Here is a 26,189-nt window from a genome sequence, read left to right on the forward strand (position 1 = left end):
TAATTTTAGAATCCAAATATGAATCAAGGCTAAGAATTTGACTTTCAATAGTTATAAAATTATATAAATTAATAAGAATTTTTGACACTTAACACGAAAGAACCGGAACCAAATGTTACAAAACAGAATCGGAAATAGGAAGCATAATACACATAATATATTACTTTAGACACATAAATAAAAAATATTATTATATCATTTCGGATAAAATTTTCTTCTAACACCCGCAACTAAAATAAAACTCATTAATAAAAAGCTTAAAAGATTGAGAGCTGTACTAACACAAACAACTTAAATATTTGAGTGAAACTTTTGAAATTTTTTTACAAAATCCAGCGCGAAAATCAATCAACTTCGCGAGCGCTAAACATAAAAATATATGTAATATGCCGCAACACCGCAACTTCCACTCAAAATTACACTCAAGAGCGCAATCGTTAGGCTATAGTTGGCGCTTAGGCCATGCGCTCCGCAATTTTACGGTATAAAATATAAATTTTTCAAAGAAAGTAAGTCATTTAAGTATTCGAGCTCACGCGTTGAAAACAAAAGTGCCAAACTAACGGACTACGACACAAGTATTAACGGTTTTAGTGTACCACAAGATTAACGAAGCAATCACAGTGTACTCATACTTGCATGCAAATAGCATAAAGCAATTGAAGAAACGACAAAAGTGAGAATTTGTGCTTGTTTGGTTTGTTGAAAAGTTCAAGAATTCAAGAATAAAAATATATAAACAATCGAATAAACGTGCTTTACAAGCAAAAACAATACGTTTTCCGGTTCTTTGTAGACCCAAAAGCGCTCCAAGGAACGGAAAAAGCCACACTTTAGCAAGCATTTGTGGATACGCAGCCCTTTGTTAGCCCGAAAATTTGGAATAAATCACGAATAACAATGCAGTAAGTGTGAATTATTTATGCAGTTAGCAAACCTATAGTGCCAAGCAAATACAACCATAAAATACCGAAATAAAAGCCACGAAAACTCCTTTGTGATTTTTCTTCAAAAACTGCAAATTTGTTTGCATAAGTGTCTACGTATGTATGTAAGTGTGTGTGTTTGTTGTAAAGCTACAATTGTGGCTTTTGTTGCCGTGGTGGCAAAATCACTATTGTGATTACGTCTTCCAAGCGCGACTTGCGACTTTGATTGCGTCTGAGGTTGTTGCAAAGTCAATTGTTGCCGCTGATTTTTGTGAGTCATGACAGACCCAAGAGCGTTTACTAATTGTCGGTTATTGTCTGCTTTTCATGGCTGCTGTGCCCCGTTGAGTTTGCACTTTTGCAGTCATTTGTATATTTATTTTTTGTTTTCATTGTTGTTGTTGCGGTTGCTATTAGTGGCAGTAGTTGCGCCGATGACTCTGCTGCTAGCACCAGTGGCAGCTGGCTTGCCTGCCTATGACCTGCACTGCCCGCCTACCTATTTAATTGGCTATCAACTCATTCATACATACATACATACATACCGACTTAAATACAAATATCTGCCAATCAATCTCTCAGTCAGACAAGCAGCCTACATTAGCCATAAATTGCATTTTGTCTAATTGTCCACTTTTTTTAAGACAATGAAGATCTATTGGATTTAATTCAAGTGATTAGCTGAGTCAATATGCTTTGATGAGTATTGTTGGTAGTTTCGCATTTGTGTAAATCTTGGGCGTTATTGTTTTCTGACAATCCTATTCTAGTATTAGCCGCAAGATACGTTTAATTTATTTAAATTTTATCTAGTGGGCTTACGACTAAAACCAATTGTCTCACAAACAATTGAATCCTGTCAATTATATACATATGAGTTCTGTAAGTAGATTCTAAAGGGAATATATAAAATAACAGTAAATAATTATGTTTTTATTGTATACATTTTGTATATTTATCTATCTACTTATTTAGATATTATAGTTGAAGTTTAAATGATACTATATTTTGAATTAAATATTTTAACTGTGAGTAGGATATGAGATAACCGATTATAACTATCTGTAAATGATGTAAATATTCTATGTATCGTTCAACATTGCGCGACTGTTTATTTGAAATCATATTTGTCTAGAACTAACCAAAACTCATTACACATAAGAACTGTAATTGCAGTAAATTCTTTTCCATGCACCATTACTAAACTCTGGAGGTCTTAAACTATTTTCAAAAAATAATTAATAACTTAATTTCAGCCTAAATAATTAAAGAAGTTGACATTGTTGTAGAATGGTATTCTTAATATCCTGCATACATTTCTGAAATATCTTATCAAATATAATACATTTCCAAAATTTCTAAAGCAAACCGTATAAAAAGGGAAACTAATGCAATGTTGAATATCTGTCATTTCATAGAATTATCTTTGTCATTAATCTATAATTAATTGCTACTGAGAAAACGTTAATTTTATTTTGTATTGTGTACTTAAAATGCAAATTTCCTAAAATCTAAACAATTCGAAACATAAATAAAATATTTCTAATCATAAATCTGCTGGACTGTTCTTTAAAGAATTCAATATAAAATACTTTAAATGTCTGTAGAATACACTCTTCGACGTTTCCACAGCGATTATATTATCAACATTGCATTCTTTGTCTGTCCGTCCATCGATATGAAACATACATTATTATACTAGCAGATCCGGCCACACATTGTTGTGGCTAAGGTATACATTAAATTAAGTTGGTCCAATCTTGGCTTCGGCGACGATATTGATTACTCGAGGTCGATTTATGTTACTCAGCATGATGACAACTCACACTACTGTTAATTGCAAAGTGAGTGGTGATAGTACAGGCAATTTTAAATAGTTTGGGATAATTGACTACGTCATCCTGGTTTGTAGCTGATCATCGATATCTTTGGTTTTTTTTTACCACCAATATAGGTCATTCAATCAGTCATTTATGGTTATCATATTGAGGTTTCATGTCAGGAAAACTTCTCTTTCGAGTCAATGAAGTGACAGATATCTATTGGAAATGCTATTAATCCATCGAGGTGTCAACAACCCTACCATTTCCAACTCTTTCTACAATAGCAATTTGATATTGTTGCAAAAACACTCATATGTTAGTTGTTAATTGGCGATACTTTATGTGTCGCCACAAATTAAATGACTTTAGGCATGCGATTAGCCCGTCAGTAACAGTTGATCCAAGAATAATTGGAAGAGTCTGGCGGAAATCACCTGCTAACAGAATCCTGGCTCCACCAAAAACGTTCATCGACAATCAAGACCTTTTGCTGTACCTCCAGCGACTTCTTGAATATTTCGAAAATCTTCGTTATAGCGTTTTTTTGGCGATTTTGCCGACTGGTGTTTCGTTCATTTGCAATTTAGGAGTAATTTCAAGGCCGAATGTGCCATTTGTTTGCCTACCAACAGGTGCCAAGTTACCCCTATTCCCGTTAACCTTGGTGGTGAAAATAAGTGAAATTGGTTCTGGAATCCCTTATATACTATATGTTATGATTTTGTATTGGACTCTATGCCGAATATATATGTAGGTCATATTGTGTGTTATCTTAATAAAATTACATCAGTAAATTGCGAGAGTGTAAAATGTTCGGTTGGAGGTGAACTTAGCCTTTCCTTATTTTTTACAAATTGTTTTGGTCTATCGACACAACCTTATACAATTGAACAATAACAAGAATATTTTAACAAAGCAACAATGACAACCTTCAAAATAATATTTTTTTGTTTTCTCTTTTTATATTTTTCTTGTCAACTCGAATAAAATTCTCTTATTGATATTATTCTCGCAATTATTCCATATTTACTAACTTTCTAATCTTTTTCTGGCCTTCCACGAATATTTCAAGACTAAAATTAGCCAGATCGGTTTGAACTTCAACAACCAATAACTTCCGGATTTTAGAAAATTTTTAATTTTCTTCGCGGAAAGTTAAAAATTTTAGGGGTGGACCACCCTTAACATTTAGGAGGATGAAAAATAGATGTTGTCCGATTCTCCACCCTAGCCGATATGCACGCTAAGATTCACGAAAATCGGTCGAGCGGTTTCAGAGGAGTTCAATAACGTACACCGTGACACGAGAGTTTTATATATTAGATAGTTAAAACTCTTTAAAAAAACTCGTAATCGGACCTCTATTTCGATATGATGAATTGACTGTTTTAGAAAATATTGTATGGTGACGACAAAAGCTAGTGTTGAACTGGACGGTGAAAAGGAAGATATTAAGTAATAAATGGCACGTTATTGCATACATATAACTGTTGTGTTTGGAATGACTAAAATTGTGTAAAATTTCTAACAAGACATAAGAATTATTTAAATTATACATTCAAGATGAAATGTTAGAACTTTTTGTTCCGCCTAACAATTGGATATGAAAACTCCCACAACTACTTAAAATTACATACCATAAATAAAATAAAAATAAATAGAAAATATTTATTTGCCTGACGACCGACGAATCAAAATTGCAGCACTAAAAGCGGCGGAAACTATTCCCAAAGGAGCTTAGATCCCATATAACAGCAGTATAACGAAGATAAAGAAAGATTATTTTTCATTTCTGTAACAATTCGACGAAGACCTGAACTAACTGATGTGAAAAACCCCTTCAATAAGCGTAGCAAACAACGAATACTAATTTCCTACTCCATATCAATTATTAGAGAAGTCTCTACATGGAGAAATATTCAATAAGTCAAATTCGGTGTGAGAACATTTAGTTTTACTTCACTTAATACTTCCATATTTTTTATGATTACATTATAATTGTTTTATTTGGTAGTTAAATTCAAATAAATTATATCAATACAACTATACTATATCAGACAACTTTACAACTATAACAATTCAACTTGAATAAATTATAACAATATCCTACAATTATAATGCTCAAGGGGAAACTGCACTAATTGAATAACACTTATTCTTATTTATCTTTGTGGTTTTTGTTCCACTTCTAATGTGAGCAAATATTCCATCTATTGAATGAGTCGTAAATTTCAAAATAAATATTCCTTCCAATTCGTTGACCATTCATTAAATACAAAAAACTCTAATTTACTCAAAATCTGAGGTTAAAAAAAATATTGCAATTCACTGAATGGGCACTAACAATAACCCAAATAATGCGAATACATTCATACCCATACAATACACGTACTACTTAGGTCAGGTAATCGGTTACCCATTATTGCGCTACATATTTTGGCTGGCAACCAAAATTTTTGCTGCACCCGATAAAAGAAAACAAAATATGTAGAGTACAAGTATTGCATACATACGCGTTTATTGTTGTTATGTGTGTACTATTTTTTGATAAACGACCTTCAATTTGATGCCAAATATGCGTGCAAAAAGAGTGTGGTCATAACAGTTTGTTTTTATTTGTTATTGCATTGGAAATTGGGTTAAACATTTGTGCACGTCTAATGGCGCTTGCACAAACAATGATAGACAGTTCGGTTGATTATAACGGAAAATAAATTGTTGTAAAGTGTTTACGCTCATGAAGTCATAATAAGCAATATGTTTTTTATATTGTGAAATATTTGTAAGATATTTTATTGTTGTTTTTTGTTTTTGTAATTTTTTTGTGGTTTTTGGTGTTATACTTTATTAAGTTTATATTTATTTAAATTTCTCTTTAAGAGAGTCTGTACTACTAAAATATAATTCTAAATAACTGTTTTTTGCTGTTATCATGTGTTGCATTTCCTTTTTAAAATGTTCAGTTGGGTTTGTATTATTCCATCCAATGAATTTCATAACGTTGCCCAAATGGAGTTTTTCATTCGGTAGCGGTCAAGGTAAATCGTGTTCGCCATTTTAAAAGTTGCTTGTATCGACTAAATTTTTGTTTTTAAATTATGTACCATTAATAAGTTCACTTATTAATTTTCTTATGGTGTAATTTGAGTGAGTCTAAAAGAAGGTGTGAGCTATCTATATATACAAATAAAACCATGTTGGTTAGTCACACAATTTATAGCTGAAGAACTACATGACCGATTTTAATGATTTCTGTTTTGTAGATTTCTTTCCTACCCTAAATAGCAATATAAATAAAAATTTATTAAAAATCTTTATTTTGTTGATTATAAAAAAATTTTGGAAGTTTTCTTTCCGAGGATTCAAATGAACCTAAACCATTAGTTTAATCGAATATATTAGGTCTACAACTTTGCTTCCGTCGTTTTCCAATAGATGTCTCTAGGGTCAAGCACTGGTCGATTAAATCGATTTTTTATATCAACAAAATATTTGTAGAGATCTGTTTGCATCCCAAACTTATTCTCAACTGAAAATGCCACTTTTTGAGCCGAATTTTCGACATTTGCGGGAATGTCTCTAGGATCAAGCACTGGTCGATTAAATCGTTTTATATCGATATTGGACATTTGTGTCAACATTAACCCAACAAAATATTTGTAGAGATCTGTTTGCATCCCAAACTTATTCTGAACTGAAAATGTCACTTTTTGAGCCGAGTTCTCGACATTTGCGGGAAATTTTGCTTTTCTTTTTTAATTCCAAGAAAAGTGTGGCTGAGGCTCATCGAATGCTTTCGGATACGTACGGTGAGGCTGTCCTAAGTGAAAAAAGCCTTAAATTTACAAAAAAAACGGCGGAAGCAAAGTTGTAGACCTAATGTTTGTTTGTTAGAATTTGGAAATTTGGAATTTATTGAAAATCAAATTTAGAAATCGTGTTATCTCACGAAATAACCCGGTCAATTGGCCGACTCAGGTGTGCGATTTGACGCCGGTAAACTATTTCCTGTGGGGCTACGTCAAGTGGTCTATGGTCTATGCCAACAAGCCAGCGACGATTGATGAACTTCGTACGAATATCGAACATGAAATTGCAGCAGTATTGGTCGATTTATTCTTGAAAATGGTCGAAAATTGGGTTCAGTGTCTGGACTTCTTCAGGCGTGGTGGATATGCAAAAAAATCAAGTTCCATACATATTGGCATCGAATATACTTTCACAGGTATAAAGAATTTCATTGATATCCCTAGCCGATTTTGTTTTATTTAAAAGACTTATTCACCCTATTGAAATTCCCTTGATAAATAAATATACATTGAAATATAGAATTCATATTTTAGAATAGATACTGTCACCTGACACAAATATGGTTTTTATGACAATCTGCAAATCTATTTCTAGTATCAGTCTGTCGGTTTTTAATGGGTCAACATTTAATTTTCTCAAATATATCGACACAAATTTTTAAAACCATTTTAAAAAATAATAACATAGGAAAAATCTTATGAACCAACCTTACGTAATATTATTATTTTTCCTTTGCGAAATTGAGTTGAAGACTGTACTACTCAAATAGCAAGTCTAATGAATAGCCAAACTAAAAACAACATCATAACGTATTTACCATTGCTTTTGACTTATTTTTCACAATGTTACATATAATTTGGATTAAATAACAGTAACGTGGAAAAAATGGAGTAATAAATATTTGCCGACCACTGGCTAATCACCAGCCGGCGGTATGACAAGTGTTATGCTCTTTAATGGTAATTAACGCATTCCATGCGCACCATAGTCATTAGCAACATCAATAACTTTCAAAGAAAAATATTTAGACTGCACTGATTTCTTTGTTTTTTTTCGGGGATTAATTATACATTTTTCCGAAGGCATATTTCGCAACGTAGCACTATTTTACGCAGTATTCGGTCGGAGCATGGCAGCATCAACGGTAATTTAATATGAAACCAACGAGATGTGTTTATATAATAAATGTTGTAGAGCAATAAGCAATATGTGGCACAAGTTGGAGGCAATAAAAACGACATGCTTGCGCGCTGCTAACACATTATTCGAAAAATGTTAATAAAAAAGGCAATTGTGGCGACCAAGTCACGCCTCAGACGCTTGCAGAGCCTATATAGATCTTACACACAAACCTGCTGAATACATAAATAGCTGCAGGAGCAAATTACAGGTAACTATGTGTAAGCATCGACGTGCTGCGTAAGCTTGACAGTTTTCAATTGAAAGTGATCGCTTGCGTTCACGCAACAATTGAGCTCGATTTCGTTGCTCCAATGCTGCAAAGTTGTCTTTCAAATCCTGTATTTGTGCGTACAATAAAGAGCGTTAGCGTAGACACAATAATAAGAAACCACTTGCCACATTAAACCCATTGCTACATGCGTATGTATGTGCTGTGAACGAGTATGTGTGAATTTACCAGACGCTTTGAGATAAGAGCTGCACGTATTGGTTTGCAATTCACAATTAATATAAATAAACATACCAACAAGTAGTATAGTTCGTATATACCCAGCAGTAAACTTAACTAGCTGTAAACTCATTTCAAGTAATATTAATATTTTTGACATAAAAAAAAATAAAAATTGGAAATTTTAAGAATTCATTTAAAATCTAGTTTGGCTAATTTGGTAGGCCAATAAGCATACATAGACCAGTTTTAGTCCTTTGCGATACCAGATGGAGTGCGTCACGTAGATGGAGTGTGACGCGTAGTCATCTTTTAGAATGCCTGCGCTTGACGCGAATTTTAAAAGGCTTATGTGGCTTCACTATCGATACCTCTTCCAGATTCTCATACTGTGAGGGCCGCAAATGCTGGAGACGTTGTCTTGACAATGCGCACAAGAGATGCTCCATTGCTTTTCTTGTACCTTGCTCCTGACATTTTCTCAAGTCATCTCGACCCGTCTGCCCCATCTTATAGGAGTGTGCCGGTACCAGACAGTGGCCAGTTGGTATTCACCCATACTCCTACGGTCCCTTCTATCGAGTTTACCGTTTTACACATGGCTTTAGCGGTTTTACATCAGTCTGGTTTAGTATGAACATAAATAAAATATCTCATTACATAATTGGTACGAATTTGGACTAGTTTGTTGTTTTTCACTTTAATTGGGAAAATGCATCACTTGTTCATAGTAGAATAGAAACTGGAATGGTCCTCCATTTGGCGTATGGAGTTTAGACCAGTTGTACAAAGCATATATTGGCTTTTTCGAATATTTCGACGTTTTCATAAAAACTCTTCGAAAGACCAAAAAGCTGTTACGAAAGTAAAATTAACACTTCCAGAGCTGTACTTTGCCAAGGATCTGATAGGATCTAACCAAGATCGCATCAATAGAGGTACTAGAATCAGGAAGATAGTAATTATTAGTCTATATCTCAAAAAACAATACAAAGATATACAACAAAGTCTAGAGAAGTAAAACTTCTAATCCGATTATCCGCCTAATATTAGTGGGTAAGGTAATCGCATTATAAACTCTTTTCACCCGCTTTAAGCTGTAAATTGATACTAATTTATCTAGCTTCAAACAAGAACTCGACTAGTTCACCTTTTCACTGCTGGGTAAACTGCATTTGTAAATCTAAACGCCGTCACTTATTTACAAGCCGTTGTTGTTGTGAGTATTGCGCAGCTTTTTTGCAGACATGCGTAACATAGCGCCACCGCCTATACAACTTTTCGGCTTTTTATTTTGATTTGCAGTGAAACCGTATCACATTTAACCTAAACGCTGAAGTGTTGTCACAGCCCCTCAAAGTGGTTTCAGAGCGCTCGTAGCCAAACTAACGCGTCTATATGCAAGTGCCTGTCGCCATTCACCACCTGTCAAGTGTACACATGTATGTGTGTATGTGTCGGTGTATGCGCCACATTGCCACTCGGCGCTGCTTTGATTTTCATTTCAACTATGTTCGAGTATTTAGCCCCCCTCTACTGGCCGCTCAAGCATATGGCATCTAAGATATCAATGCAACATAATATTGTGACTTGATTTCGTGCAACAAATGCGTGGCATAACATAACAAGCTATGAACATGTGAAACACAATACGCACGACAAACAAAACACGAGCAATCGGTAGAAATATGGCGAAAAAAGAGAAAGAGCCGCCATACAACTGGCAAGTCTACCAATTTAAATGCAATTTGCCCTCTTTATACAAACATTTTTAACAATTACACTTTGATTTTTTTTATATTTTTTCATACATATCTATGCGCACTAACTGTTAATTTGTAGTCTCACTGCTTGTTTTCTTCAGATGCGTGTACTATGTTGCAAAGTTTTCGAAAGGCGTTTTCAAGTTTATTTTAATTGTTGCACTGTTGTTTGTTATACCTGGTGTGAATTCCATGCCTTATTTCTCAGAATTGTGATGGCCCCAATTTTGTTAATTTCAAATTTTACTTTGCAGACTGATCTCTGATATTGGGGTTTTTCCTTTGCCGTTGCGCCTGCTGTTTCAATTAGTATTTTCCCGTGTAAATTATATGTAGTGGTGCCTCTGATCATTTTGTAAATTATAAAGTGCATTGTTGCTCAATTGTGTTAATATGCCAGTAAGCGCCGTTGCCAAATTTGGCCTCCACAACTTTTTTGACCCCAAAAAAATTTGGTATCTTTTACAATGAAGGCACTCGTTAAGCCTCTTTTACTATTACGAGTACTATAATAAGCATAATGATGGTATTTCAAATATAAAATATATGTTAGAAATATGGTTATTAATTTGAAAAGTTGCTTATATACACACATTCAAACAAAGTGTGAAATCATATTCAATGGGATTTAACTCTAAGTAATTGCAAAACTTAAAATTTTAAATAATAGTCATTTGTTGTGCATAATTTCAATGCAAAACCAAACTTGAAGAAGCAATCGGCAAAAACCTTTTTCGGGTTCATGAGTCTTAATTTTTTAATATCTTTCCAACTGTTAATTATTTTATTGGTAGGAATGGTGGTTTTTGCATGTTATACAAAATGCTATGCCATTACTTCCATCTAAATATGTATGTATGTGATTGGCGTTGCAACCGTTTAGCCGGTTATAGCCGAATCGACGATAGTGCGCCACCTGTCTCTCTCCTTCGCAGTTCGGCGCCAGTTGGAGATCCCAAGTGTAACCAGGTCGCTCTCCACCTGGTCCCTCCAACGGAGTGGAGGCCTTCCCCTTCCTCGGCTTCCTCCGGCGGGTACTGCATCGAACACTTTCAGGGCTGGAGTGTTTTCGTCCATTCGGACAACATGACCTAGCAAGCGTAGCCGCTGTCTTTTTATTCGCTGAACTATGTCAATGTCGTCGTATAACTCGTACAGCTCATCGTTCCATCGTCTGCGGTATTCGCCGTTGCCAATGTTCTGAGGACCATAAATCTTGCGCAAAATTTTCCTCTCGAAAACTCCTAGTGTCGTCTCATCTGATGTTGACATCGTCCAAGCTTCTGCACCGTAAAGCAGGACGGGAATGATAAGCGACTTGTAGAGCTTGATTTTGGTTCGTCGAGAGAGGACTTTACTGTTCAATTGCCTACTCAGTCCAAAGTAGCACCTGTTGGCAAGAGTTATTCTGCGCTGGATTTCGAGGCTGACATTGTTCGTGTTGTTGATGCTGGTTCCCAGGTATACGAAATTATCTACGACCTCGAAGTTATGACTGCCAACAGTGACGTGGGAGCCAAGACGCGAATGCGCCGACTGTTTGTTTGATGACAGGAGATATTTCGTCTTGTCCTCATTCACCTCTAGACCCATTCGCTTCGCCTCCTTATCCATGCGGGAAAAAGCAGAACAAACGGCGCGGTTGTTGCTTCCGATGATATCAATATCATCGGCGTACGCCAGGAGCTGTACACTCTTGTAGAAGATTGTACCTTCTCGGTTTAGCTCTGCAGCTCTTATAATTTTTTCCAGCATCAGGTTAAAGAAGTCGCACGATAGTGAGTCACCTTGTCTGAAACCTCGTTTGGTATCGAACGGCTCGGAGAGGTCCTTCCCAATCATGACGGAGCTTTTGGTGTTGCTCAACGTCAATTTACACAGCCGTATTAGTTTTGCGGGGATACCAAATTCAGACATCGCGGCGTAAAGGCAACTCCTTTTCGTGCTGTCGAAAGCAGCTTTAAAATCGACAAAAAGGTGGTGTGTGTCGATCCTCTTTTCTCGGGTCTTTTCCAAGATTTGGCGCATGGTGAATATCTGGTCAGTTGTCGATTTTCCAGGTCTAAAGCCACACTGATAAGGTCCAATCAGTTTGTTGACGGTGGGCTTTAGTCTTTCACACAATACGCTCGATAGAACCTTGTATGCGATATTTAGGAGGCTGATCCCACGGTAATTGGCGCAGATTGTGGGATCTCCCTTTTTATGGATTGGGCAGAGCACACTGAGATTCCAATCGTCAGGCATGCTTTCTTCCGACCATATTCTGCAAAGAAGCTGATGCATGCACCTTATCAGTTCTTCGCCGCCGTATTTGAATAGTTCTGCCGGTAATCTATCGGCCCCCGCTGCTTTGTTGTTCTTCAAGCGGGTAATTGCTATTCGAATTTCTTCATGGTCGGGTAATGGAACATCTGTTCCATCGTCATCGATTGGGGGATCGGGTTCGCCATCTCCTGGTGTTGTACTCTCACTGCCATTCAGCAGGTCGGAGAAGTGCTCCCTCCATAATCCCAGTATGCCCTGGACATCGGTTACCAGATTACCACCTTGGTCTCTACATGAGGATGCTCCGGTCTTGAAACCTTCGTTAAGTCGCTTCATTTTTTCATAAAATTTTCGAGCATTCCCTCTGTCTGCCAGCTTCTCAAGCTCTTCGTACTCACGCATTTCGGTCTCTTTTTTTTTTTTGTCTGCAGATGCGTCTCGCTTCCCTCTTCAGCTCTCGGTATCTATCCCATCCCGCACGTGTTGTGGTCGTTTGCAATGTTGCGAGGTAGGCAGTCTGTTTTCTCTCCGCTGCGAGACGGCACTCCTCATCGTACCAGCTTGTTTTTTGTCGTTGCCGAAAACCAATTGTTTCGGCTGCAGCGGTACGCAGTGAGTTTGAGATGCCGTTCCACAGTTCCCTTATACCGAGATGCTGATGAGTGCTCTCAGAGAGCAGGAGTGCAAGTCGAGTAGAGTATTTCGTGGCTGTCTGTTGCGATTGCAGCTTTTCGACGTCGAACCTTCCTTGTGTTTGTTGACGGGCATTCTTTGCTGCACAGAGGCGGGTGCGTATCTTCGCTGCGACCAGATAATGGTCCGAGTCTATATTTGGTCCTCGGAGCGTACGCACGTCTAAAACACAGGAGACATGTCTTCCGTCTATCACAACGTGATCGATTTGGTTCCGCGTGTTTCGATCAGGAGACAGCCAAGTAGCTTGATGTATTTTCTTATGCTGGAATCTGGTACTACAGACGACCATATTTCGGGCCCCAGCGAAGTCGATCAGCCTCAGGCCGTTTGGCGATGTTTCGTCATGGAGGCTGAATTTTCCGACTGTTGTGCCAAAGACACCTTCTTTACCCACCCTGGCGTTAAAATCACCAAGCACGACTTTTACATCGTGGCGGGGGCAGCGCTCATAGGTGCGTTCTAGGCGCTCATAGAAAGCATCTTTGGTCACATCGTCCTTCTCTTCCGTTGGGGCGTGGGCGCAAATCAGCGATATGTTGAAGAACCTCGCTTTGATGCGGATTGTGGCTAGACGTTCATCCACCGGGGTGAATGCCAGGACTCTGCGACGGAGTCTCTCTCCCACCACAAATCCAACACCAAATTTGCGCTCCTTTATATGGCCGCTGTAGTAGATGTCCTTGTCCCGTCCATCGCACTTCTTGGATGGCGGTGATGTCAGCCTTAAGTCGTATGAGGACATCAACCAGCTGGGCAGAGGCACCTTCCCAACTAAGGGTCCGGACATTCCAGGTGCATGCCCTTATATCATTATCCTTAAAACGTTTGCAGGGGTCGTCATCAAAAGGGGGGTGTCTCATCCGAGGCTTTCGTAGATTTTTCATTGGGGGGTCTATATGCAAGTGCCTGTCGCCATTCACCACCTGTCAAGTGTACACATGTATGTGTGTATGTGTCGGTGTATGCGCCACATTGCCACTCGGCGCTGCTTTGATTTTCATTTCAACTATGTTCGAGTATTTAGCCCCCCTCTACCGGCCGCTCAAGCGTGTGGCATCTAAGATATCAATGCAACATAATATTGTGACTTGATTTCGTGCAACAAATGCGTGGCATAACATAACAAGCTATGAACATGTGAAACACAATACGCACGACAAACAAAACACGAGCAATCGGTAGAAATATGGCGAAAAAAGAGAAAGAGCCGCCATACAACTGGCAAGTCTACCAATTTAAATGCAATTTGCCCTCTTTATACAAACATTTTTAACAATTACACTTTGATTTTTTTTATATTTTTTCATACATATCTATGCGCACTAACTGTTAATTTGTAGTCTCACTGCTTGTTTTCTTCAGATGCGTGTACTATGTTGCAAAGTTTTCGAAAGGCGTTTTCAAGTTTATTTTAATTGTTGCACTGTTGTTTGTTATACCTGGTGTGAATTCCATGCCTTATTTCTCAGAATTGTGATGGCCCCAATTTTGTTAATTTCAAATTTTACTTTGCAGACTGATCTCTGATATTGGGGTTTTTCCTTTGCCGTTGCGCCTGCTGTTTCAATTAGTATTTTCCCGTGTAAATTATATGTAGTGGTGCCTCTGATCATTTTGTAAATTATAAAGTGCATTGTTGCTCAATTGTGTTAATATGCCAGTAAGCGCCGTTGCCAAATTTGGCCTCCACAACTTTTTTGACCCCAAAAAAATTTGGTATCTTTTACAATGAAGGCACTCGTTAAGCCTCTTTTACTATTACGAGTACTATAATAAGCATAATGATGGTATTTCAAATATAAAATATATGTTAGAAATATGGTTATTAATTTGAAAAGTTGCTTATATACACACATTCAAACAAAGTGTGAAATCATATTCAATGGGATTTAACTCTAAGTAATTGCAAAACTTAAAATTTTAAATAATAGTCATTTGTTGTGCATAATTTCAATGCAAAACCAAACTTGAAGAAGCAATCGGCAAAAACCTTTTTCGGGTTCATGAGTCTTAATTTTTTAATATCTTTCCAACTGTTAATTATTTTATTGGTAGGAATGGTGGTTTTTGCATGTTATACAAAATGCTATGCCATTACTTCCATCTAAATATGTATGTATGTGATTGGCGTTGCAACCGTTTAGCCGGTTATAGCCGAATCGACGATAGTGCGCCACCTGTCTCTCTCCTTCGCAGTTCGGCGCCAGTTGGAGATCCCAAGTGTAACCAGGTCGCTCTCCACCTGGTCCCTCCAACGGAGTGGAGGCCTTCCCCTTCCTCGGCTTCCTCCGGCGGGTACTGCATCGAACACTTTCAGGGCTGGAGTGTTTTCGTCCATTCGGACAACATGACCTAGCAAGCGTAGCCGCTGTCTTTTTATTCGCTGAACTATGTCAATGTCGTCGTATAACTCGTACAGCTCATCGTTCCATCGTCTGCGGTATTCGCCGTTGCCAATGTTCTGAGGACCATAAATCTTGCGCAAAATTTTCCTCTCGAAAACTCCTAGTGTCGTCTCATCTGATGTTGACATCGTCCAAGCTTCTGCACCGTAAAGCAGGACGGGAATGATAAGCGACTTGTAGAGCTTGATTTTGGTTCGTCGAGAGAGGACTTTACTGTTCAATTGCCTACTCAGTCCAAAGTAGCACCTGTTGGCAAGAGTTATTCTGCGCTGGATTTCGAGGCTGACATTGTTCGTGTTGTTGATGCTGGTTCCCAGGTATACGAAATTATCTACGACCTCGAAGTTATGACTGCCAACAGTGACGTGGGAGCCAAGACGCGAATGCGCCGACTGTTTGTTTGATGACAGGAGATATTTCGTCTTGTCCTCATTCACCTCTAGACCCATTCGCTTCGCCTCCTTATCCATGCGGGAAAAAGCAGAACAAACGGCGCGGTTGTTGCTTCCGATGATATCAATATCATCGGCGTACGCCAGGAGCTGTACACTCTTGTAGAAGATTGTACCTTCTCGGTTTAGCTCTGCAGCTCTTATAATTTTTTCCAGCATCAGGTTAAAGAAGTCGCACGATAGTGAGTCACCTTGTCTGAAACCTCGTTTGGTATCGAACGGCTCGGAGAGGTCCTTCCCAATCATGACGGAGCTTTTGGTGTTGCTCAACGTCAATTTACACAGCCGTATTAGTTTTGCGGGGATACCAAATTCAGACATCGCGGCGTAAAGGCAACTCCTTTTCGTGCTGTCGAAAGCAGCTTTAAAATCGACAAAAAGGTGGTGTGTGTCGATCCTCTTTTCTCGGGTCTTTTCCAAGATTTGGCGCATGGTGAATATCTGGTCAGTTGTCGATTTTCCAGGTCTAAAGCCACACTGATAAGGTCCAATCAGTTTGTTGACGGTGGGCTTTAGTCTTTCACACAATACGCTCGATAGAACCTTGTATGCGATATTTAGGAGGCTGATCCCACGGTAATTGGCGCAGATTGTGGGATCTCCCTTTTTATGGATTGGGCAGAGCACACTGAGATTCCAATCGTCAGGCATGCTTTCTTCCGACCATATTCTGCAAAGAAGCTGATGCATGCACCTTATCAGTTCTTCGCCGCCGTATTTGAATAGTTCTGCCGGTAATCTATCGGCCCCCGCTGCTTTGTTGTTCTTCAAGCGGGTAATTGCTATTCGAATTTCTTCATGGTCGGGTAATGGAACATCTGTTCCATCGTCATCGATTGGGGGATCGGGTTCGCCATCTCCTGGTGTTGTACTCTCACTGCCATTCAGCAGGTCGGAGAAGTGCTCCCTCCATAATCCCAGTATGCCCTGGACATCGGTTACCAGATTACCACCTTGGTCTCTACATGAGGATGCTCCGGTCTTGAAACCTTCGTTAAGTCGCTTCATTTTTTCATAAAATTTTCGAGCATTCCCTCTGTCTGCCAGCTTCTCAAGCTCTTCGTACTCACGCATTTCGGTCTCTTTTTTTTTTTTGTCTGCAGATGCGTCTCGCTTCCCTCTTCAGCTCTCGGTATCTATCCCATCCCGCACGTGTTGTGGTCGTTTGCAATGTTGCGAGGTAGGCAGTCTGTTTTCTCTCCGCTGCGAGACGGCACTCCTCATCGTACCAGCTTGTTTTTTGTCGTTGCCGAAAACCAATTGTTTCGGCTGCAGCGGTACGCAGTGAGTTTGAGATGCCGTTCCACAGTTCCCTTATACCGAGATGCTGATGAGTGCTCTCAGAGAGCAGGAGTGCAAGTCGAGTAGAGTATTTCGTGGCTGTCTGTTGCGATTGCAGCTTTTCGACGTCGAACCTTCCTTGTGTTTGTTGACGGGCATTCTTTGCTGCACAGAGGCGGGTGCGTATCTTCGCTGCGACCAGATAATGGTCCGAGTCTATATTTGGTCCTCGGAGCGTACGCACGTCTAAAACACAGGAGACATGTCTTCCGTCTATCACAACGTGATCGATTTGGTTCCGCGTGTTTCGATCAGGAGACAGCCAAGTAGCTTGATGTATTTTCTTATGCTGGAATCTGGTACTACAGACGACCATATTTCGGGCCCCAGCGAAGTCGATCAGCCTCAGGCCGTTTGGCGATGTTTCGTCATGGAGGCTGAATTTTCCGACTGTTGTGCCAAAGACACCTTCTTTACCCACCCTGGCGTTAAAATCACCAAGCACGACTTTTACATCGTGGCGGGGGCAGCGCTCATAGGTGCGTTCTAGGCGCTCATAGAAAGCATCTTTGGTCACATCGTCCTTCTCTTCCGTTGGGGCGTGGGCGCAAATCAGCGATATGTTGAAGAACCTCGCTTTGATGCGGATTGTGGCTAGACGTTCATCCACCGGGGTGAATGCCAGGACTCTGCGACGGAGTCTCTCTCCCACCACAAATCCAACAACAAATTTGCGCTCCTTTATATGGCCGCTGTAGTAGATGTCCTTGTCCCGTCCATCGCACTTCTTGGATGGCGGTGATGTCAGCCTTAAGTCGTATGAGGACATCAACCAGCTGGGCAGAGGCACCTTCCCAACTAAGGGTCCGGACATTCCAGGTGCATGCCCTTATATCATTATCCTTAAAACGTTTGCAGGGGTCGTCATCAAAAGGGGGGTGTCTCATCCGAGGCTTTCGTGGATTTTTCATTGGGGGGTGTTTTTATGTGGTGGGTCCCAAACCCTACGCACAACCGCATAAGCGGGCTTCGCCTTCTCACTTTAGCTCGCCTTCAAACGGATGTCTGTTGGCTACCCAGAGGATACTTGGTCTAAAACCGGAAGTCGTGAGCTGCTTGAACCATGTGGAGAAGAATCGTTTCTGGCCACTCCCAAGTGAGTGACAATCAAAAACTTTCCTCACTTGCGTGAACTTCTACACATGATCCCATCCTCCAGTAATTTTTGATATACAAGTTTTCTGTTTTTAGGATTCAGGAAAATAATTGGTGAGATACTTTCATCTTATGTTTAATATGTGCAAAGATATACGTAATATATTTATTTCAATTAATAAACCAGTGCCCAGAAATAAGTTGTGTTAGAGATAAGTATAATTTTTTGGATGTTTTCAGTGCATTAAGAGTTCTATGAGATCAAAAGCTCTCCGAGGTCTTCATGCAGAGGTGGTCAATATAAAATCCATATGTTGTCGGAGTTGCAACATAAAAAAAAAAACAAATATATTCTTAATTAAGCATTAAGCAAAAGTAATAAATTAGTATATAACGTCAGTCTGCCAGAAATTAAAACCTAACGCTTTTTTAAATGAGAAAAGCATGACCTCTTCTTGTAGACTTCGCAGTGTAAGCGTATACAATTTCGAAATCCAATATATCGTCGAAGATATTTTCATTATTCCATGGTGTCAAATTGTTGTCATTAAATGCTTCATTTGGAATCACAAGTTTAACTTTAAATCATGTCTTGTTTCATATAATAAATTCTTGCCAAGGTCATTTACAATTAAAAGAAACCCCAACCAGTATAGTTTTGATTGTTGGTTTTTCATATTGTTTTTTGCTCCAACTGTAACTGGACTGTAATAAAATAATCAACGTAAACTCCAATCATAAGTATTAGGAACAACCATGCCACTGAAATGGTGTTAAGCACCTCAAACAAATGAAAATAAACATTTCAAATACATTGCTGCTCTCTTGACTAATTGCTCACATATGTACATACATACTTTCAAACAACATACTCGTACGCCTACAGACATACATACATATATATAAATTTACATAAGTACGTGAGTGCATGATGTACGTGAAGTTTAGGCGAAACAACTTGAAAAGCTTTTGATTTTTAAATTAGCACTTAGAGCTAATCCGCAAATATTCCCACGGTTGATACCTAAACTGACAACAATATGTGCATGTGTGTGTGTGTGGTATATAACATGTTTTTAAATTCTAAAATGTGATGAGAAAATTCATATAAAGCAATGATTATTATTTTGCTACTTTACGAGCGGATACTTGACGCTGCAGCTGCTGATATATATTAATAATTAGGAGCAAAGATAAGTATGCAAAAAGTAATTATGAAGAATATACTAATTATTATACAATACAATGTACTAAAATAAATGATTTATGTACACACGATTTATAAATATATATGTATATGTAGATATTTATATACATATTTTTTTCTTTTTTTGAATTCCGGCGCGAGTAGGATAACTAATTGACCAATTTTGAAAGTGGGTCGGTTACCATAAGTGAATGTGATATGCTTGCCTAAATGGCTATTGTACTACCTAAGAAACTCTTATACAAATGTACATGTAAAGCAAAGCGGCTCAGTAAACGCAGTGAAAGTAATTGTTCGCTCACAAGGTCATGGGAGCGATTTCAAAATATATATTATAACAGTCGCAAAATTTTATAAAAAATAATATTTACATATAAATATGTCAGGAAAAAATATTGAAAAAGTAGGAGAGAATGAAGCACAAAACAAAAATAATTAAAAATAAAAATAAAAAATAAAAAAATCTAATTTAGATAAACTTTTTTTTCGAGTACAGAAAATTAGAAAAAGGGTCCGTGAAAAAAGTTCTATTGCAATTTTGTTATTATTAGTCAAAAGAACGCTAGTTCATAGCGAAATGAAAAATGATTCCTCAGAGAAATATTTATTTTTTTCAATAAAAGTGGGATGTGTTAAGAAAAAAATGTGCTGTTAATTTTTTTCTAAACTCCATCGAACAATTATGTTTTTTTTTCATATTTGCACCATATAATCGTTTGTGTACCCATATCAACAAACGTCAACCGAGTGTAATAAGTAATCAGCAAGCCAATTAATTCGAGTTCGTTGCTTAAGTCTTTTGTTCACGCTTTATGGTTTTGTTAATATGTATGTATTTTCATAAACTAGCAAACAATTAGCGCGCTTTTACACATAAAAATGGATAATTTATTTAGTTAAAGTGGTAAATTGAAAATATTACTAGCTAAACATCATTAAGCACGCTTTTATTTAAGAAAGCATTTATGCTGGCGTGACAAATCAAATGAACTTGAGAAGAGGGAGAGGCCGCATATACATAAAAATGTATATTAAACTCACTACCTATAATTTATTTTGGAAAATATTATAAAATAATTACATCAATGCCACCATTAGACTTGACGTATATAGTTCAAAAGCAGTCATCAGAGACAGGAATACTATAGTAAATACAGATATCAAATGGCAATCTCGAAGCAGAGTATACAGTTGCGTACAATTTTAAAAGTAGAACTTACTATTTACACTTTAAAGAGCTGTCATTAGATGCCATAATAACAATATCAGAATTAAGATTATTCAATCTTTTCTATCTCGCAAACTACTGAATATGTATTCGTTCACTTTACAATATATACTTCACGAACCAATGAAGATACCGGAACAAAACATTACACAAACACTGCATTTGAGGTGTGGCATCACTAATCTAAAAATCGTCGGAAGAGGACTATAAATTACAGAAAATACTGAAATCTGTTTTTCCTAATAATGTGTCTCGGTGCCAAAAATGGGTGAAATCGGGACATAACTGTCCCTAACTCCAAAAAAACTAATATTAGGGTTTTCAAATATCCGGTGGACTTTATACAAATATATATATGTTAAATATTGCTAGAGTATAAAATTTTCGATTACACCCAAACTTAGTCCTTTCTTACTTGGTTTTATAACACATTCTTCAACTAAAATTAAAAAATGTGGCAATACTGACTTATATTCACACTCCATTTAAATATTTAAACTAATTATTTATAGTCTTCCCATCAATAAACTAAAAATATCATAGTGGTCTAAAAGTGACAACCATAATTAATAAATCAATTGAATTTGTTTATTTCCATATTTAACATTATAAAATTTTTATTGAATACAACAATATTTAATCAACTATACCATACCCACTTTTTTCATATTTTTCACCCTCCTTAGGGGGTTTTCAATGGTTCCAGAGATTGAAAACAATCGTTTTTTAACAATTTGTTTTAAATATATAAAATCATATTTTTTACTTATAAAATTCAGCATAAAATTTTTAAATAGCTTTTTGTGAAATTTTTATTTAAAAATTCCGAAAACTCAGCCGTTGGTATTTCATCTCTTTTGAGATGGTTCATCTAAAATCAATCAATCAATATCGAAATTCGAGTTTTTGACATAATCCTAACCAAAAAAATTACTTTTTTTTGTCAAATTATCGCTATGTATTGGGTCGAAAAAAATAGTTGTAATACAACAATAATAAAAACAATTGTTGTTTAAACCAAAAGTTTAAGTTTAAGTGGCTTTTATTTACAATCCATTTAAAAGTTTAAACTAATTATTTATATTCCAATTAATAAGGGTGGCAACCATATTCAGTAAATCAATTTAATTTTTTTATTTCCCGATATAACATACAATTATTATTTAATTTAAATTTTTTAATCACTTTTTAATTATTTTTCAACCTTCTTTAACATAAAATCAATCAAATAAACTCAAAAACTTGTTATTTGATACTTATATAAGGGCAGATATGTTGTGCATTTTGCAATATTATGCATATTATATTTGACTTAAAGTTATTGCCAATAATTTAACCCGCTCTTTAAAGTCATATTCCTCATCTCAATTTACGAATTGCGCAAAAACAAACTTAAACTCATGAATTTACCGCATAGACACAAACAAACTAAATATCTATTACAGTTATATGTCGCACACGAATGTACGCACATAATAGAAATGATATCGTACACATATCTGACTTGCGAAACATAAGGAAGTATCAAGTTGATATGATAAACTGCCAGACCGCAGTGGCAAACCCACACCAAAAATCTAAAGCAAACGCCACAAGCGATACAACTGTATCCAACAGTGTCTTATAGAAAACGAATCTAAGACACTGCTTTAAAGGCAGCTAAGATGACTTGTTTCGCAAATTGCTAAACACACATACACGCATGTGTACATATATACAAATTGTGCATTCGGCAATTTTGCCATTCAACGGCGTCAATGGTGAGTGATGTAATTACGCTTTGAAGTCGCAATTTTCACTTAACCCACATTTCTATTACGCTTCTATTTTAGTGCGATGAAAAATCAAATGCAAAAATGTTGGAATTATTGTCGTCGCCGTCGACGCTACTGGCACCGCCTATTAAAAACCGCTAATGCAAATTTGCATACAATTTTGCTACAACATAGACTAACGCATGCATTAGTTACGCATAGAAGCTCAGCGGAGCGCTTGTGTGCGCCAATCGCTTTATTTAGCCATGTAAGCCATTGCATTATTGATGGCCCCATCGCAGCGACGCGCATTATGTGGTTCACTAGGAAATGCTTGTGGCACATTTGGCTAGCAAAGAAAATCAAAGCAAATAGCAAAATTTATTAAACGTAAACATAAAAAAAAACAAAAAAAAAAAACAGAAAAACAAAAACCCAAAATGTTGCAAGCGAATATCACGTCCACATTCCGATTACGGTAACACACTTCAGTGTGTGGTTGCAGCTTGCAGGCATTACACATGCACTTTCTTTGGTGTTCAGCCCATTCGATGTTGCTGCTGCTGCTGCTGCTGCTGCGCTACGATTGTGGTCAAGCGGGTTTTTTCGCGATTTTGGCTAAACTTAGTGAGTCGTTTGCCGCTCAGCATGGAAAAATCGCAATGCTTGCTTTTAATTAACCCAATAATGACAAACTCATTGACGTCAGTGCAGCGAAATACAGTACACATATAACCTCACTCCGTTGTCGCTGTGTGCATTACAGCATTTTGTCCAACAAAAACAAAATCGAAGAAAAAAACTCACAATAAATTGTCTGCCATAAATTATGCACATCGCGCTGCATTTATTGATTTATAACAAATAATAAATGTGCCCAGTCGCATATACATATAATCACAAAGCGCTAGTTATGGCTGCTGTTGAATACCGCATATGTATGCAATTTCCTTAATGATCTTTTTGTTGTTGCTGTCCGCTTGATTTTTCAATTGCGCCGCGTACATTTGACCTTTTACTTTGACTGCCAAATGCGTCGATCGGCGTAGCAAAGGTGAAGCATGGCGCATCTTCACGAATGATGCGAGACGTACGAATGTACACATTTATATATATATATACAAATATATAAGTATATAAATATGTATATATGTATATATATGTGTAGAGTGCGCTGCAAAACATGTTTGATTTATTTTATTTTAATATATTTTTTACAGTACATCCAGCTGAGATTTGTCTTCTTGATGAGTAACGAGTTCCTAAAAAGTTTACAATCCATATTTTAGACAAGCTTTTGACTTAATGTTTTTGGAATTAATTTTCTCAATAAATATTAAATATTTTTAATTATTTGAGGGACATGAGTTTTTATATCGAAATCCAAATATGGTGACACATTCTCAATTATTTAATGGTTTCTGTAAATTAAATGAGATAACACGTATGCGCGATTTTTTTCTTTAGATATCTGATCATTCATTTTAAACCTTTTCGTGTCCTCACTTATCGTGTACTTTTTCAAATCATATCTCAGGTTACATTGCAATTTCTGTTTGCTTTATTCCTTCTAATAACCTAGTTGACAAAGATTTCAACTGCTCACGTCCATACGACAAACGGGTCTACTACATTATTGACTAGGATTTATATCCGACCTACATCATAACGCTTGAATGCTTAAGAATATTATTTATGCAGATTGTTATGGTATGAGCTTAGATCTATTGTTTCAAGTTGGTTTAATTCTTTTAATTAGGATCCTTAATTCTTATTTAATTCTTCAAACGCATTTTATGAAAATGAGAAGATTTGAAGGACTACATAATGAAAGTATATTTAATTTAAAGTTCGAAAAACTGGTTCTTGCCTAATTATTAATGCAATTCAGCAGAAAATTATTTAAAGCCATGTGCATTTATTTTTTTGAGGAATCCGGCTGATTTATAAAAGATTTCGAAATAAATAAATTTTATTATTTATTACATTTTTTCATTATTTAAAATATTTATAAACCAGAACAATTAAAATTCCTAAAGTTCCAAAAGTTCATATTTAGCAAGTAATGAAAAAGTCTCTCGGAGATATCTATTATTCAGTTTAACGGATGGGAGCTTAATTACGCTACACATTACACATCGACTTTTTTATTGATACGCATTTTTTACTAGTGACTCAATCTCAATCTCCCGGAAAAAAGTTGAGTACAATACCCAACTGAGTGTTGTGCAGTGTTATAGTCTAAGTGGTCATTTCTTGTTTCAAAAGGAATCGGTGTATTGTATTACAGTCAGTGTTAGTTAATTATTAGGTATAAATAGCAGAAACAGAATAACATATTTTTTACAGGTTATATAGAAAGATTGCTAGAGACAAAATAATAAATTAAAGTGAAACTTAAATAATACGGCTGGAGTATAATCATTAATTTTTGAAAATTATTAAAAAATATTAATTAATTTGATTAGTATATTAATAAAAAATATTATTTCTCCTCCATACAGAATAATTCAATTGCCTAGCATTGATATACATACATACATTTTTCTTAATAATATTATATGTTTATATTGTCTACATTTTCTGATTTGGAACATATTCGATTGCAACTGTTTTACTTTTAACCATATGTTAAAAGTGATGAAAAATTTCTTTAGTTTAAATAAGTGATTGAAAATTCCTTTTTCTGTGAATTATAAAGTACTTTGGTTCTACCTATAGATTGTTATTATATACTATTTTAGTGATATCATACAAAAAATTGCCTGCAAGCTGCTATTGTAGCCTCTTTACTCTACTCAATAGCTAATAAATTTATTATTATACAGTACCTATACTATTCATATGATCGCTTTCTCAGCCAGTTTTAACAGAACACGTTCTGACGACAACAGTATTTAGGAGTTTGTTCGTTTCTACATATATTGAATTGGATTGATTGATTTAAGCCCACAAGTATGCTAACCTTCCAGTGACTGAGTCTTAGTTTTTATAGCAAAATCAAGCTCTGCAACGCTTCCCGTTCCTGAAATGTACTAAAATTTTCAAGCAATTATTGGCATTACTGTCTAGTGCACCAGAAACAACGCCTGCGAACATTAGCGCCATTATTTCAATAATAGGCGCACACCTCACACCCGGCAACCTGAGGAGCACGAAAGTAAAAGTTGCATTAACAAGTCATAAGTATCGCAATGGGACCGCCTATGCAAACTTTCTTTCTTGCAGCTCTCGTATTAACAGCGGTTTTGCTACAAATTTGACTATTTTTACCCGCACGCTTGCGTGTAATAGCCTTAATTACGTATTGCGGCGTTAAAGCTGAATTAGTAAATCGTAACAATGCAGCTTTTTACTCGATTGGCTACCAGTTTTGGATTACAACACTCGTCAGCCAGCCAGACATACTTATTGATTAACATGCTGCCTCGGTCAATGAACGTCCGCTGAATGTCGCGTAATACTCGTATTTATAAACATAAATATATAAATTTTCCATTTAACTGTCTATGCATTTGGACTTTGTGGTGCTGGCAATAATTATTTAATTATTTAACTAGCGGTCAAAGACACTAATTTCCGCTGGCCACTTTTACAGTTGCCACAATTCTTATTAATTTTACCGTTTGTTGCGGCACCGTTATGCGAGGCTTAATTTGTTTAACATTTAACCCTTTCATGTCAGAATTAAAATGGGCGGAGCTAACATTTTTTTTAGGACAGATATATATTAGTCTTAACTCAAATATGAAGTGAAAAAAATTTCAAAGTCCTATGTATCCTGGTTC

General features: G+C 36.7%; 1 protein-coding gene across 2 annotated transcripts in view; it reads left to right on the forward strand.

Annotated features, from left to right (window-relative positions):
- The first annotated feature begins 504 nt into the window (after nt 1-504).
- Nucleotides 505-26,189, forward strand: part of LOC105216045 (adenylate cyclase, terminal-differentiation specific) — a 38,093-nt gene continuing 12,408 nt past the window's right edge. Inside the window, exons 1-2 of one of the 2 annotated variants that reach the window (XM_011190317.3) lie at nt 505-676; nt 797-905. In XM_011190317.3, the coding sequence (XP_011188619.1) occupies nt 901-905 (5 nt within the window). In that variant the 5' untranslated portion in view covers nt 505-676; nt 797-900. Of the gene's footprint in view, nt 906-26,189 lie in introns of both variants that reach the window. The other variant, XM_011190316.3, reaches the window with a different exon arrangement.

The sequence above is a fragment of the Zeugodacus cucurbitae genome, chromosome 6, assembly GCF_028554725.1.
Source record: "Zeugodacus cucurbitae isolate PBARC_wt_2022May chromosome 6, idZeuCucr1.2, whole genome shotgun sequence".
Classification (NCBI taxonomy): domain Eukaryota; kingdom Metazoa; phylum Arthropoda; class Insecta; order Diptera; family Tephritidae; genus Zeugodacus; species Zeugodacus cucurbitae.